Below are 15,212 nucleotides of genomic sequence, written 5' to 3'. Positions count from 1 at the left end.
CTCTGATAGACCACCTGTTATTTGCCCTACAAATTTCATGGCTTGCCCAGATTCATTCCTGCCTCTTCATGTCAAGCAGAATATTGACTACTCCCTTTTGCTCTTAAGCCCACATCACCGTCTCCCAATCTCTTAATGCTAAGTCTGACATTTCTTTTTTCCATCGCTCATTGCCCAGCCCTCAACGTCTTCTAAAGTTTCCTTGTTAACCTCTCTTAGCAGGCCTAAGCAATTTTGCCAAAGATCAGACTTTCCCTCCAAGAAAGATCATAACACATAATGCCCCATGCTTTATGGACGCAGTTTAGTCCACGAACGGCGCAGATCATGGGTCTGTCCTCTGCCGGTGCTGCTAGTACTGAGCTTGCTTCTAATATTCGATGAAAGGGGCGCTAAAACTAAAGCTAACCTGAGCTGTATTAGTAAACTACATTTCTGCAGTGCCAAGAAACATGTCACTCCTATTGTGAGAGGGGGCTTAGTACGGCAGAAGAGGCGCAAATATAAAACGGGTGGCAACGCCGCCTTGAAGTTCCTGCACCAGCTCAGCATGATGTCATAAATTTTGACACCATCTGTTTAGGCCTAGTTGATATTTTTATCATGATCAATGGACTACACTGTGTACTAAAGGAGGAAACAAGTGTAAAGACTCAGTTTAACAAGTTCTGAAATCTTACTGCACCACACCAGCCCAAATAACAGAAAAATTGGCTGTTTACACAGCAGGTGAAGCACTGAAAACGATAGCAAGGTTTAGCATTACACTTAACTGTTAAATTACGCTTAACTGTAATTTCTGGCATCCTTAAAAGCTTTAGCATGCCGTGTAGGGCTTGTAATGGCATTGCACAGCACTGCGCTGCTTGTAAAGAGTGGTGCTAGTGAAATTGCATAACTTTCAGGTTGTTTTCCACGTTCTAATAATCTGAGAACACCTAAGATAAAAGGTATGTGCTATGAATGAAATGTTTGATTACGTTTGCTTGCACGCTGAAATTCTAAAAGATTCTGAGGAATAATTCATCTTAGAACATAGGACCTGGTTTGAGCAACTCCTGTGGTAGAGCAGCGTAGCATCTACCTTGCACACATGTCATAGGTGATGATGATTAAGACATCTATATTAAGGGATGGCATACATAGATAAACATATAGCATGCTAAATATATAGGGAACTTTGACTCTTACTGCGAAGCTAATGTAAAAAGAATTTTGAAAGAATGCTTTATCAGTGTAAATAGAGTTAGTGTTTTTTTTTTTAGTGCCCGTTAAACCTTTCATAGGATCAACATTGCGGGGACCACAGCTGGCGATCACACGTGTTGACCGAATGGTAAAACAAGCACTTGATGACGAAGTCAAGGTCCATAGCCAAATTTAAGAGTGATTCTCCCAATTCAAGAGTGGGTGCAACAGCCATGGAGGATAATGTAAGCTCCAGATGCCTTCTAACAAGGATAGCCAATGCAATTCCAACAGGACACCATGAAAACATTCATGCTGATCACCACTTGCTTGCAGCTTTTGGCTTGCCATATTGGATCTGCTGCCAAATTTCGATGGATGAATTGGGAATCTCCCACATCGCAGTGAAACTTGTGCCCCATTTTTACACGAATGAACAAGAGGAGCATCAAATGTAGGCGTTCACAAATTTAAAAGAATTAAGCAAAACACACATGCAGCCACACACACACACACACTCATGCAGCTTATCACAGCCGGTTTGAAACAGCAAGAAGCCCATTACAAATATGTCCGATCCTTGTTCATAAACTCGCAGATTAGCTAGCTCATTGCTAATGCTACATGCCACTCCCCATCAAGCATAGCCTCTAAGATTGGTTGGCGCACGAGTGCGAGCTGACGGATCTCAGAAGCAGGGAACATGCACCAGAAAACATGTAGATTGCCCCACATACGCACAGAGGTTGAACAGTATGGGCAACTCAAGGTGGAAAAATTACCCCTCTGAAACCCCATATGTGCCCTTGAGCATGCTTTCTGAAGGGAGAGCCCAAGAAAGCTCTGTAGGTGCCAAGCGTCCAGAAGTGCCAAGTGTCAGGAGGCCAACTGCAGTGAAATTTGGGACCGTGTAAGGATCCAAGTCCTAGATAGTGTAGAATTGGAGCAGCCTCGATTGAAAATGTATGATTGAAATGCGAGTGGACGTGTTACAGAAAGGGCTAGCAAAAAGCAGATTTCTCTGATACGATGTGTCGAGAAAATAACATCATGACCACTCACCAAAAATTACACAAAACCCAGATTGCTGAGAACAAGCACAGCACCTGGTGACGCCAGCTGTGAGCTAAAAACCTTGGAGGCCATGTTGTTTTGAGATATACATCATGGCCACTGACCACCGGGTGCCCATGTTACCTGCTAAGAGGCCATTGAAACACTATTAAAATGAAATTGAACAAATATTAGCTCTGCAGCTTAGCCAAGATGGTTTCAGTAATACTGACAGACTCCGATATAATGAACATGGATAAACAAGCTATTGGGTATAAAGAAGTAAATTTAAATGTTTTTTTGCTGATGCTGGCATGTAACGAATGCATGCTTATAATAAATAATGGGTACAACGAAGGTATTTCACTAATTGATATGGCTTTGTTGTAACAATGCTCAAATTATACGCTATTCGTTTATGATGAGCTAATATTGAGCGAGATTTTGTTGCAGTTTGCCTTTAGTGGCCTTAAGCAGGTCTGCCATAAGGAAGCCAATGAGCTGGGCTTGCCTTTGTGCGAAGTGGTGATGCCTGCGCTGTGACGTTCGAAAAGGCGAAGGTTGTTCACTGGTGGGGGCCGGGTGAATACAGGTATGGCGCCTGGACCTGGTGATGGTGATCCTGTTCAAGGCAGTGCCCCTGGAGAGCACCGATGGCGAGCGGCTGGAAAAGGCCCCCGACTGTCACCACCCTGCCCTCTGCGTCAACCCTTTCCACATCAACGTCTCCGTCCGAGAGCTCGACCTCTACCTCGCAAACTTCATCCTCAGCCACGGTGAGCCCTCCCCAACGTTTTACCACCGAAGTGCTTTTCTGAAAGTCTCCAGAAAACTTGCATTTCGCGAAAGATATGTTGGGCCCGACACGGTGCAACACAGAACAATACACGTATAATAAGTCGGCCTATATGCATAGTATAGCCATCTCTAATTTCCACTTCAGATGCACCGGTTCCCGATTCTGTTCTCTATAGAATTATGCAATGAAGCAACAAATGCTACCCAAATATTCTCACTGGAACAAATATATGCCGTCAAGCACATAATTTTTTTAATAAACGGAATTGATTTCTTTTACTTATTCACCCATATTAAATTAATAGTTTTCTTTGGTTCTTTCATCCGTATTTGTGCATAGAGTTTCCTTGCTAAAGATGCTTGCTCACATGCAACTAAGTTTCCGCGTATGTTCGTCATCGAATGCCATCTAGCTAGTTTATTTGCACACACTATAACGAGAGGCTTTGGGGCACCCGAAGGTTTAGATGCTGTGGTTGGTGGTGGTACCTGTTGTTTTTCTCCGTTTCTCTGGGGTGACGGTTCTGGGCCACATTTTGTTGCTGATAGATACTTTGTCGAGATGTACCAAAATTTACTTTTCATCTATGGGTAATACAATTTATTTAAAAGCCTTTCTATTACTTTAAAAGTTCCTGAGCAAGGGGTCTTACAATATCAGGAATGGGCAACATTTCCAGTATATTATGTGTTCAGTGGTTTCCTTTAAGTGAGCGGTGCATGGTATTCACAGGGAGACAATTCCAACCTTTCGAAGATTGTACTAGAAATGAAGGCGAGTAAGTTGCAGTGCATGTTTGAAGGAGATGTACAGTTTTGTAATGTTCAGTTCGGTCTGTATAGGAGCGGGAGTGGTAGCGGGGGCATGACACAATGCACAACGAAATTATAGAAACGCTTCGCAATGAACTACAGTCAAAACTCGTTAATATGTACCCGCTTAATGTGTAATTATGGTTTAAATGTAGTCGCAAAGATTCCTCCACCCAGCCCCCATTGAACCCCATGTGTTTACTGACCCACTAAACGGTTAGTGCATATTATTTTCTTTCTCGAATTGGAGAAGTATGGGAGAGGCCTTTGCTCTGCAGTGGGCATAGCCAGTATGATGATGATGATGATGATGATGATGATGTTGGCGCTTTTCTTTCTTGTTCTACATGCACAGGCACATAACCGGCAAAATATTGTATGTGCAGACGTTCGATTCTCGAGTTGCGACACCCGGACGACAGCCGCCAGCGATAGCGTCGTTTATAAATATGGCCACCATGGTGTTCGATTCAGTTGAAACCTCAGCAGTCATGCAGGCATTACAAAGTCAGGGTGTAGACGAGCCGTATGTAAAAATATTGAAATATATCTATAGCGGCTCCACGACCACCGTTGTCCTCCATAAAGCAAGCAACAAAATCCCAATAAATAAGCGCATCAGGCAGGGAGATACGATCTCTCCAATGCTACTTGTAGCGTGTTTACAGAAGGTATTCAGAGACCTGAATTGGGAAGGATTGGGGACAAGAGTTGATGGAGAATACCCTAGTAACTTGCGATTCGCTGATAATATTGCCTTGCTTAGTAACTCAGGGGACCAATCACAATGCATGCTCACTGGCTTGGACAGGCAAAGCAGAAGGGTGAGTCTCAAAATTAATCTGCAGGAAACTAAAATAATGTTTAACAGTCTTGGAAGAGAACAGTTTACGATAGGTAGTGAGGCACTGGAAGTGGTAAGGGAATATATCTACTTAGGGCAGGTAGTGACCACGGATCCGGATCGTGAGACTGAAATAATCAGAACAATAAGAATGGGCTGGGATGCGTTTGGCAGGCATTCTTAGATCATGAACAGCAGGTTGCCTTTATCCCTCAAGAGAAAAGTGTATAACAGCTGTGTCTTACCAGTACTCACGTACGGGGCAGAAACCTGGAGGCTTACAAAAAGGGTTCTACTTAAATTGAGGACAATGCAACGCGCTATGGAAAGAAGAATGATAGGTGTAACGTTAAGAGATAAGAAGAGAGCAGATTAGGTGGGGGAACAAACGTGAGTTATTGACATCTTAGTTGAAATAAAGAAAAAGAAATGGGCACGCGCAGGGCTTGTAATGAGTAGGGAAGATAACCGGTGATCATTAAGGGTTACAGGCTGGATTCCAAGAGAATGGAAGTGTCGCAGGGGGCGGCAGGAAGTTAGGTGGACAGATGAGATTAAGAAATTTGTAGGGACAACATGGCCACGATTAACACAGGACCGTGGTAGTTGGAGAAGTATGGGAGAGGCCTTTGCCCTGCAGTGGGCATAGCCAGGATGGTGATGATGGTGATGATGACGATGATGATGACGATGACGTAGTTCCTGCTTATTCCTGCACTTAGCTGTTGCTGAGTGCAGCACACAAAAGCATGGCCTTCGAGATTGGCTTCCTCTACTGTGAAGAAGCTGCCAGTAGGAGTGTGAATTTGCTGTCACCGTCGAATCCAATCCAATCCAATTCAAGTAGTAACCTCGCAAAAGTACGTTTTTTTTTTTTTTTAATACGTAGGCATTTCTATGCTTACCCAACAAGAAAAATGTCTCTCCGTCCATATATCCATCCCATAAGACGACCGCTTTCAAGATGAAGCCTGCAGCAGCAAGCAACTGTACCTTCACGTTGCCTGTTGCTTCAACGCTAACGAGGTGGCGAGAACACAGTGTTAATGAAGCTCTCGGCACAAGCGGCACCCTGCCCCTTTCGCAGATCACTTTCAAGATGTGGGCCCGCACGTCTCTCTTCAGCTTGCAGTGGCAGAAACACAGCATGCGTATATTAGCAGTCTGCACTCTCTGTCCACATCACAGATCGTTTTCAATATACGGTCCGTGCAACCGTGCCATATACGCAGGCACCGCTGGTGTACCTTTGGTCACGGTTCATAATGGTTCGATGGGGATGGATAAGGTGCTAATGAGCGATAATGACTTATAATGATCGGAACATTATCAACGCACCAGGCGCCACCACCTGCAGTACTTTTCTTGCGTTATCAATGCACCTTACACCGCCATCCCCACCAGTTCGTGTCACCGCAGTGCTGTCGTTTGTTTGTACTGGCTGGATCAAGTTTCATTACATTGATGATGACACCGGGCCGCATGGAGATGAGCAAGTGGCACAAAGCTTACGCATTCTTAGACGATTCCCTGAAAAGTGCCTGCATGAATTTTTTTCTCCATTCCGCCAGTGTGTTTGTGGTCGTAGTGTTGTCGTGGGGTTCAAAGGTCTTTGCTGCGGCATGTCGTGTTTATGTTATTGAGACGTCGACGTTGTAACATCCCCAGAATTCTCTGAGAGCAACAGTATTGCCGCCATCGTGCCTCGCCCATCTTCAAGCGGAAGTGATGACGATAATGACGATGTGGAAGTGGACGATGGCCCTTCATTATCTGACCCAGCGTGTGCTTTGAGCATCGTGCGAGCTGTCGCAGAGTAGTGGGGCCTCGCGGACAAACTCGCTCGCGGCCTTACAGAGTTCGAAAGTGTGAAGATTGCCGATTTTTTGCTGCCCACCCACCTGTTAGAGTGTGTGTGTTTTAGAGCATCATGACGTAGTTCTTTTCCGGCCAGTAAGTAGCTTATAAACTGGCATTCGTACATAGTTTAGTGCGTACCTAAACGTCGTTCCCGGCCGACTACGCATTAACGAGGTTTGACTGTGCAAGGTTCGGAAGATAGATTCACAGGCCTGCAAGGGCTTAGGTGTTCTGAGCCCAGTCGCATTTTGATAGAAGTGAAATGCAAAAGTACCTGTGTGCTGGAATATTGGTATACATTAAAGAATCTTAGGTGGCCAAAATAATCTCGAATTTTTCACTATGGCATCCCCGTAGCAATTTTGCTGCTTTGTAATGTTAGACCTAATCAACTGATCAACAAAAAAAATTGGTCAGTCATTCGATCATTGAAAGGGTTCAAAGCTTTTCTAATAGCACTGTTGCCTGGAGGCCGGCCCTGACTTCATCGTAAATGTACTGCATGGGGACAGCAAAACTGTTTGCTGTCCCCATGCAGTCCCCGAAGTTGAAGCATGCTGCTTCAACTTCGGGAAATTTTTAGTGCTTGAACAAAAACGTTTGAACTCCACTGACTAGCAGAAACAAAATTCCAATCTAATAAAGCTCCAGAATTGTGAAATTTGATGAACTTGAAGAACTATGTTAACAGGTGCATAACCTGGGCACGGAAGAAGACATAAAAATCTTCTGCATACATAGGCATGCACAGGGAGCACCCCATTCATTAGGGATTACATCCACTTTTCATCATGTGTCACTCATGCATCTGTTTGCTAAGCACCATCACATATGCAAATATAATATTCAGCACGGAAGTTGTACACTCGTGATGTCCATGACTTCAGCACTACAAGCACTATTGCACTAGTACATCTTATTCGCTGCTCAAGTTCAGTCATGCAGCTGTGCTTTTATTTATTTTTTTTTGCCTTAGTACTAGAAGCATCATTTCAAATTCAGGAACAGTCGACAATGCTGTACTGGCCCTGACTAGAATTACACCTACAGTTTAGGTTGCCATTGAGAACACTTCTACAAACTTTCTTTTCATTTGGAGTGTAACTTGGCATCGGAAGTTATGTTCAGTGATAATACTCGCATGTTAATAGAGACCAGAAAGCGCCCAGAACGTGCCATGAGAGTTTAGTGAAAATAAAAATACAGTAGACTTCCGTTAATTCGACTCCGATTAATTCTATCCTGACTGAAGGTCTCGGCTGGTGCCCATGCATTTCCACGGGTCCAAACTTTCGTTATTTCAAGCCTAAAATTGGCCTTCACCAGATAATTCAGACAAGCGCCTGACCCATATGATGACCGCAAGAGTGACCCCTTTACTGGCAGCATCTGTTGCACAGATGCTGTTGCAGTTGTACAGAAAAACGCGACGCACGTAGCAGTCATTGCAGAAATAACTCAACAGTTCACAAAGCACGAAACATGGGAATATAGTACGGTAAATTTATGGATAGGGCAGCACTTGTCGTCTGCTTCCCACCAGTGCCTGCATACAAATCGTTGTCATGCTCACCTCTCACTGTATCCAACAGAGCACTACATAAATGTGATCGCGACTACAGACAGAAACATGTTTATAAAATATTACGGCAGAACTCATTGCACGATGATTGTCAATGATAATTCACTTAGCATTCATATTTCTGAAAACACTATTTCTGAAGTCATGCTTATTTAACATCTGGAGTGGTCATTGCAAGACTTCTGTTGCTTTGGCTATATGTGACATACTCCAGTGTCATCCTACTTTACTATGGCACTTGGTTTCCAAGGCCTTCTGTGGGTGTGGGTGCCTGACGACTGTATGACGTCGACTTAGTGACGACAATGGAATTGCGAAGGAGGAATGACGTCGATGGTGGCATGACGACAATCAGATGATGATTCTTAAATGATGACATTGATATAACGACAATAGTGTGACAACGATGACATGAGGACAGTGGCATGACGACGATGGCCTCACGAGAGTCAGCTGACGACGATGGCATAAAAGTGACTGTGGGATGATGACACAATGAAGGCAATGGCATGATAATGGCAGCATAATCACGATCAAATGATGACAGGATGATTTTAATTAAATGACGAAAAAGGAATAACGTTGACTGATCGACGAAGCTGGTATGACGACAAAGACATAATGACGATTTGATGCTGTTAATAAAAGGGATTAACACAATACAATTAATAAAAGGGATTAACAACCACCTGACGACAACGCTGTGATGACGACAGCATGACAAGAGTCGAATGACGAAGTTACAACGTCAACGACGTAATGACTGCGATGGCATCACAAGTACAGTTTAACAAATGTTTGACAACGAATGCATGACGACACAAAGACGATGATGGCATGTCAACGGTATGAGGACATTGTTATGATGAAGAGTGTATAATAATAATGGCATGACAACTGTATCCAGAAGGCTGTAGTAAGACAATGGCATGACGATGATGGCATGACAAGAATTGGATGAAAAAGCTGGAGTGATGACGATGGCGCAATGATGATGGCATGATGACGACGGTATGACAACAGATGCATGAAAGTGGCTGTGTGACAACGACGCAATGATGATGATAGAATGACAACCGTAGTATTATGATATAATGATCTGATTAAGAAACGCCAATGTATGAAAGCCTCTAACCCTACAGCTAGAATAGGACTGGCAGAACTTTCGAAGTTAATCAAAAAGCGTAAGACAGCTGACATAAGGAACTATAATATGGATAGAATTGAACATGCTCTCAGGAACGGAGGAAGCCTAAAAGCAGTGAAGAAAAAAACTAGGAATTGGCAAGAATCAGATATATGTGTTAAGAGACAAAGCCGGCAATATCATTACTAATATGGATGAGATAGTTCAAGTGGCTGAGGAGTTCTGTAGAGATTTATACAGTACCAGTGGTACCCACGACGATAATGGAAGAATAGTCTGGAGAAATTCGAACTCCCACAGGTAACGCCGGAAGAAGCAAAGAAAGCCTTGGGAGCTATGCAAAGAGGGAAGGCAGCTGGGGAGGATCAGGAAACAGCAGATTTGTTGAAGGATGGTGGGCAGATTGTTCTAGAGAAACTGGCCACCCTGTATAAGCAATGCCTCATGACTTCGAGCGTACCGGAATATTGGAAAAACGCTAACATAATCCTAATCCATAAGAAAGGGGACGCCAAAGACCGGTCAGCTTACTGTCCGTTGCCTACAAAGTATGTACTAAGGCAATTGCAAATAGAATCAGGAACACCTTAGACTTCCGTCAACCAAAGGACCAGGCAGAATTCCGTAAAGGCTACTCGACAATAGACCATATTCACACTATCAATCAGGTGATAGAAAAATGTGCGGAATATAACCAACCTTTATATATAGCTTTCATTGATTACGAGAAAGTGTTTGATTCAGTCGAAACCTCAGCAGTCATGGAGGCATTGCGGAATCAGGGTGTAGACGAGCCATATGTAAAAATACTGAAAGATATCTATAGTGGCTCCACAGCCACCGTAGTCCTCCATAAAGAAAGCAACAAAATCCCAATAAAGAAAGGCGTCAGGCAGGGAGATGCGACCTCTCCAAGGCTATTCAGAGCGTGTTTACAGGAGGTATTCAGACGATTGGGAAAAATTGGGGATAAGAGTTAATGGAGAATACCTTAGTAACTTGCGATTCGCTGATGATATTGCTTTGCTTAGTAACTCAGGGGACCAGCTGCAATGCATGCTCACTGACCTGGAGAGGCAAAGCCGAAGGGTGGATCTAAAAATTAATTTGCAGAAAACTAAAGTAATGTTTAACAGTCTCGGAAGAGAACAGCAGTTTACGATAGGTAGTGAGGCACTGGAAGTGGTAAGGGAATACATCTACTTAGGACAGGTAGTGACTGTAGATCCGGATCATGAGACTGAAATAATTAGAAGAATTAGAATGGGCTGGGGTGCGTTTGGCAGGCATTTTCAGATCATGAAAGCAGGTTGCCATTATCCCTTAAGAGACAAGTTCATAACAGCTGTGTCTTACCAGTATACTCACGTACGGGGCAGAAACCTGGAGGCTTACGAAAAGGGTTCTACTTAAATTGAGGACGATGCAACGAGCTATGGAAAGAATGATAGGTGTAACGTTAAGGGATAAGAAAAGAGCTGATTGGGTGAGGGAACAAACGCGAGTTAATGATATCTTAGTGGAAATAAAGAAAAAGAAATTGGCATGGGCAGGACACATAATGAGGAGGGTTTATGGAATGGATTCCAAGGGAAGGGAAGCATAGCAGAGGGTGGCAGAAAGTTAGGTGGGCGGATGAGATTAAGAAGTTTGCAGGGACAACATGGCCACAATTAGTACATGACTGGGGTAGTTGGAGAAGTATGGGAGAGGTATTTGCCCTGCAGTGGGCGTAACCAGGCTGATGATGATGATAGATTGCTGTTGATGCAGTTTTGAAGGCAGTATGACAATGCCATCATGACGAGAATGGGGTGACGTTACTGAAGTGATGGCTATGGTAAAATGACAGCTTGACGACGGCATGATGATAGTTGGATGACGACAATGGAACGACTGTGATGGTGTGACAAAGAATGCACGATGATGACTGTATGACGACAACACAATGACGATGATGGTATGTGGACAATAGTATGATGACTAGTGTATGACAACAATAGCGTGACAAAGATGGCACGACTACGATGGCATGATGATGACAGTATGACAATGGATACAGGATAGTGACTGTCTGACGACTATGCAATGACAATAGCATGACAATGGTGGCACAATCACGATTGACTGATGACAGCATTATCATTGTAGAAAGTCGGAGCATCATTTACATCGATGGAATGGCAAAGGCAGTATGAATATGGCGGCCTGGCAACAGTAGGAGGACATTACTAAATTGATGATGCTGAAACAATAGTGTGACGACGATGGCATATCGAGAGTCAGACAACAAAGCTGTAATGACGATGGTGCCAGGAACACGTCGCCATTATGACTATGGTTTAACAACAAATGCATGACAATGAATGTATTGTTACGAATGATGTTTATTTACAGGGTGAAACGAGGTCCGAGATGGAAGCTACAGGCCAGGCCCAGCCGGCGCAGAGTACCCCGAGATCACGCGCGCCCCCTCTACTTCTTCTTTCTCTGCCTTAGTCGCGCAGTGCTGCGACATTTTCCCCGGGGGCAGACGAAGCTCGCTGAGCGAGTTAAAGGGACCTGTAATTGTACTGCTTTAGTCTGGCCACGTGAACAACTTGCGTCGCACGTGAACGCCGATTACTTGCCGTCACTTTGGCGACGACATAGTTCACATCACTCAAGCGGCTGAGTATAACGAATGGTCCGGTGTAAGTGGCGAGAAACTTGCGGTACGATCCCTTTTTGCGAACAGGTGTCCACAACCAAACATATTCACCGGAAGTAAAGCTGACGGGGATATGCCGCGCATCAGAGCGAATCTTGCTGTTGCCTTGTGAGGACAACGTCCTAAGATGCGCCAGTCGACGTGCTTCCTCAGCACGACACAGAGTTTGGCCGATGGAAGGATCTTCTTGGTACGATAAAGGTAGAATAGTGTCCAGAAAGCTCTGGGGAGCGCGTGCGTACAGCAAAAAGAACGGCGCATATCCAGTAACTTCGTGCTTGGCACTATTGTACGCGTACGTTACAAAAGGTAAGACGGCGTCCCAATTCTTGTGGTCAGCAGCGACATACATTGACAACATGTTGGTAAGGATTCGATTCGTCCGCTCCGTGAGGCCATTGGTTTGTGGGTGGTAAGGAGTGGAATGCCGATATGCAGAACCACAAATCCGCAAAAGTTCTTCAACGACGTCGGCGGTGAATTGCCGTCCACGGTCACTGATGACAACCCGGGGAGCGCCGTGACGAAGTATGACGTGATGCAACAAAAATGAAGAGACATCGGCTGCAGTGGCGGATAGAAGTGCCGCCGTTTCCGTGTAGCGAGTAAGATAATCTACGCATACTATAATCCAGCGGTAGCCAGCTGACGTCTTTGGGAGCGGGCCAAGCAAGTCGATGCCGACTTTTTCAAAGGGTTGCGTCGGTGGCCTAACTGGTTGTAAATAGCCTGCTGGGGCTGTCGTCATTTGCTTGTGGCGCTGGCAAACAGTACAGCTGGCGACATACTGTTTCGTTGTTTTCCAGAGCTTGGGCCAGAAGAATCTCTGTCTAAGTCGGTGTAGTGTGCGTGCAAAGCCAAGGTGCCCGGACGTGATATCGTCATGCATGGAACGAAGGACAGCAGGGCGCAGATTTTCGGGCACAATTAGAAGCAATGGAGGACCATCCGCTGAGTAATTTTTTTTGTACAGCAAACCATTACGAAAAGTAAACGGTGTTGTTCCTGCTGGCTCGCGTGCAGCTGCATGTAGGGATATCAAGGTAGGGTCGCAACGTTGCTCGCTCTCGAAGGTACGCAGGTCTGGAAAGTTGGAAGAGATGGAAACTAGGTAGTCATCGAAGTCATCATCCTCAGCCTTAGTGTGAGGCGAAGGGAGACGGGATAGGCAATCAGCATCCGTGTGACAGCGCCCGCTCTTGTAGTTAACGGAAAAGCTGTACTCTTGAAGGCGCAAAGCCCAGCGGGCCAACCGACCAGACGGGTCATGCAGTCCAACCAGCCAACAGAGTGAATGATGGTCAGTCACTATCGTGAATTCGCGGCCATGTAGATATGGACGGAACTTCTGAATGGCGAATACGACTGCTAGGCACTCGAGTTCAGTAACGGTGTAGTTTGTCTCCGCTTTTGTAAGTGTCTGACTAGCGTAGGCAATTACATGCTCACGGCCATCGCAGAGTTGAACAAGCACAGCGCCAACAGCCGCACCGCTGGCATCAGTGTGCAGCTCAGTTGACGCCTCCGGATCAAAATGCCAGAGTACCGGTCCAGAAGTCAACAAAAATTTCAGCTGTTGAAACACCGACTCGCAGTCAGCAGTCCACAAGTATGGGGTGTCTTTGTGAAGGAGAGACGTGAGGGGAGAGGCAAGCTGTGCGAAATTCTTGATAAAGCGCCGGAAATATGAGCAAAGGCCCAAAAAGCTTCGCAGATCTTTCACCGTTTGTGGCTGTTGGAAGTCGCGAACCGCTGCTATCTTTCCAAGGTCTGGTCGTATGCCGTCTTTGTCGACCAGAAAGCCTAGTACGAGGGCTTGACGCTCACCGAAATGACATTTCTTCGAGTTTAAAATAAGGCCAGCTTGCTGGATACAGTCAAGAACGATCGGCAGGCGCTGATTGTGCTCGTGAAATGTCCGGCCGTAGATAATGACGTCGTCTAAATAGCACATGCAAATTTCCCATTTGAGTCCGCGGAGCACGGTATCCATAAATAGCTCGAATGTCGCTGGAGCGTTGCATAAGCCAAAGGGCATACCGTTGAACTCAAAGAGACCGTCAGGTGTCACGAAGGCTGTCTTCTCCTTGTCTGAGGGGTGCATGGGGATTTGCCAATATCCTGACCGTAAATCAACAGAAGAGAAATACGATGCGGAGTGGAGGCAGTCGACGGCGTCATCTATTCGTGGTAGGGGGTACACGTCTTTCTTTGTGGCGGTGTTTAGGCGGTGATAGTCCACACAGAATCTCCATGAGTTGTCTTTTTTCTTCACTAGGATCACAGGAGCAGCCCAAGGGCTACATGATTCCTGGATCACTCCTTTCTGTAACATTTCTTCGACCTGCTCGGCGATGACTTTTCTCTCTGAAGGTGAAACGCGGTAGGGCTTCTGACGAATTGGCGTTGCTTGCCCTGTATGGATGCGGTGTTGCATACGAGACGCCGGTGGTGTATGGGACGCTCGTTGGCCTTGAGCAAAATCAAACACTGTGGCGTAGTGAACGAGCACAGCTTCCAGCAGACACTGCTCACTAGAAGACAGTGACTTGTTAATCATGCGCTTAAAGTCAGCAGAATTATCATGGTTAGAATTGGGGTTGAATTTCTTTTCCGGAGTTGACATTTCGACCGTTCTGATGCTGACAATTGCTTGTTCATCAAAACTTGCCAGTTTAAGTCCTAGCGGCAATGTTATGGATTGGGTTGAAACGTTCACTGTCCATAAACGAGTACAACCATCAGTGGTGACAACGAGGGAGCGAGGGACTATCGCATTTTTCTTGAGCGCATTGTTATAGTCGGGCTCGGCTAAACCACAACAAGAACCTGTACGAGGGCGAGAAGTATTCACAGGTACAAACATTGCAGTCTGAGGGTGCAAAGTCACATCTTGTGACACGGAGAGAACGTCCGTGGCATCACTGGTGCAATCTGTCATTGAAGTTCGTGCGTCGCGGCGAAGAGAAATCGCGTCACTTCCACAATCCAAAGTTGCCCCCCACTCACGCAAGAAATCAATCCCTAAAATAATGTCATGTGTTGTACGTTCAAGCACAGTAAATTCACTTCGAAATGTCTGGTCCCCTATCGTAACTGAAACAGAACAGACCCCAAGTGGGCATGACATTTCCCCACCAACTCCACGAAAGGTAGCGTTCCAATCCCAAGAAAACATAACTTTTTGTCCAAGACGATTTTTGAAGGACAGGCTCAT

General features: G+C 45.2%; 1 protein-coding gene across 6 annotated transcripts in view; it reads left to right on the top strand.

The window, feature by feature from the left end:
- The window catches only part of NfI (Nuclear factor I), a 95,075-nt gene that overhangs the window by 13,384 nt on the left and 66,479 nt on the right, over positions 1 to 15,212 (top strand). For all 6 annotated transcript variants that reach the window (XM_075673194.1, XM_075673197.1, XM_075673199.1 and 3 more), the window contains exon 5: positions 2,834 to 3,017. In XM_075673194.1, coding sequence (XP_075529309.1) covers positions 2,834 to 3,017 — 184 coding nt within the window. The remainder of the gene's footprint in view (positions 1 to 2,833; positions 3,018 to 15,212) is intronic.

The sequence above is a fragment of the Dermacentor variabilis genome, chromosome 10 (genome assembly GCF_050947875.1).
Source record: "Dermacentor variabilis isolate Ectoservices chromosome 10, ASM5094787v1, whole genome shotgun sequence".
NCBI classification, from domain to species: domain Eukaryota; kingdom Metazoa; phylum Arthropoda; class Arachnida; order Ixodida; family Ixodidae; genus Dermacentor; species Dermacentor variabilis.
This window is presented reverse-complemented; position numbering and strand designations above follow the sequence as displayed.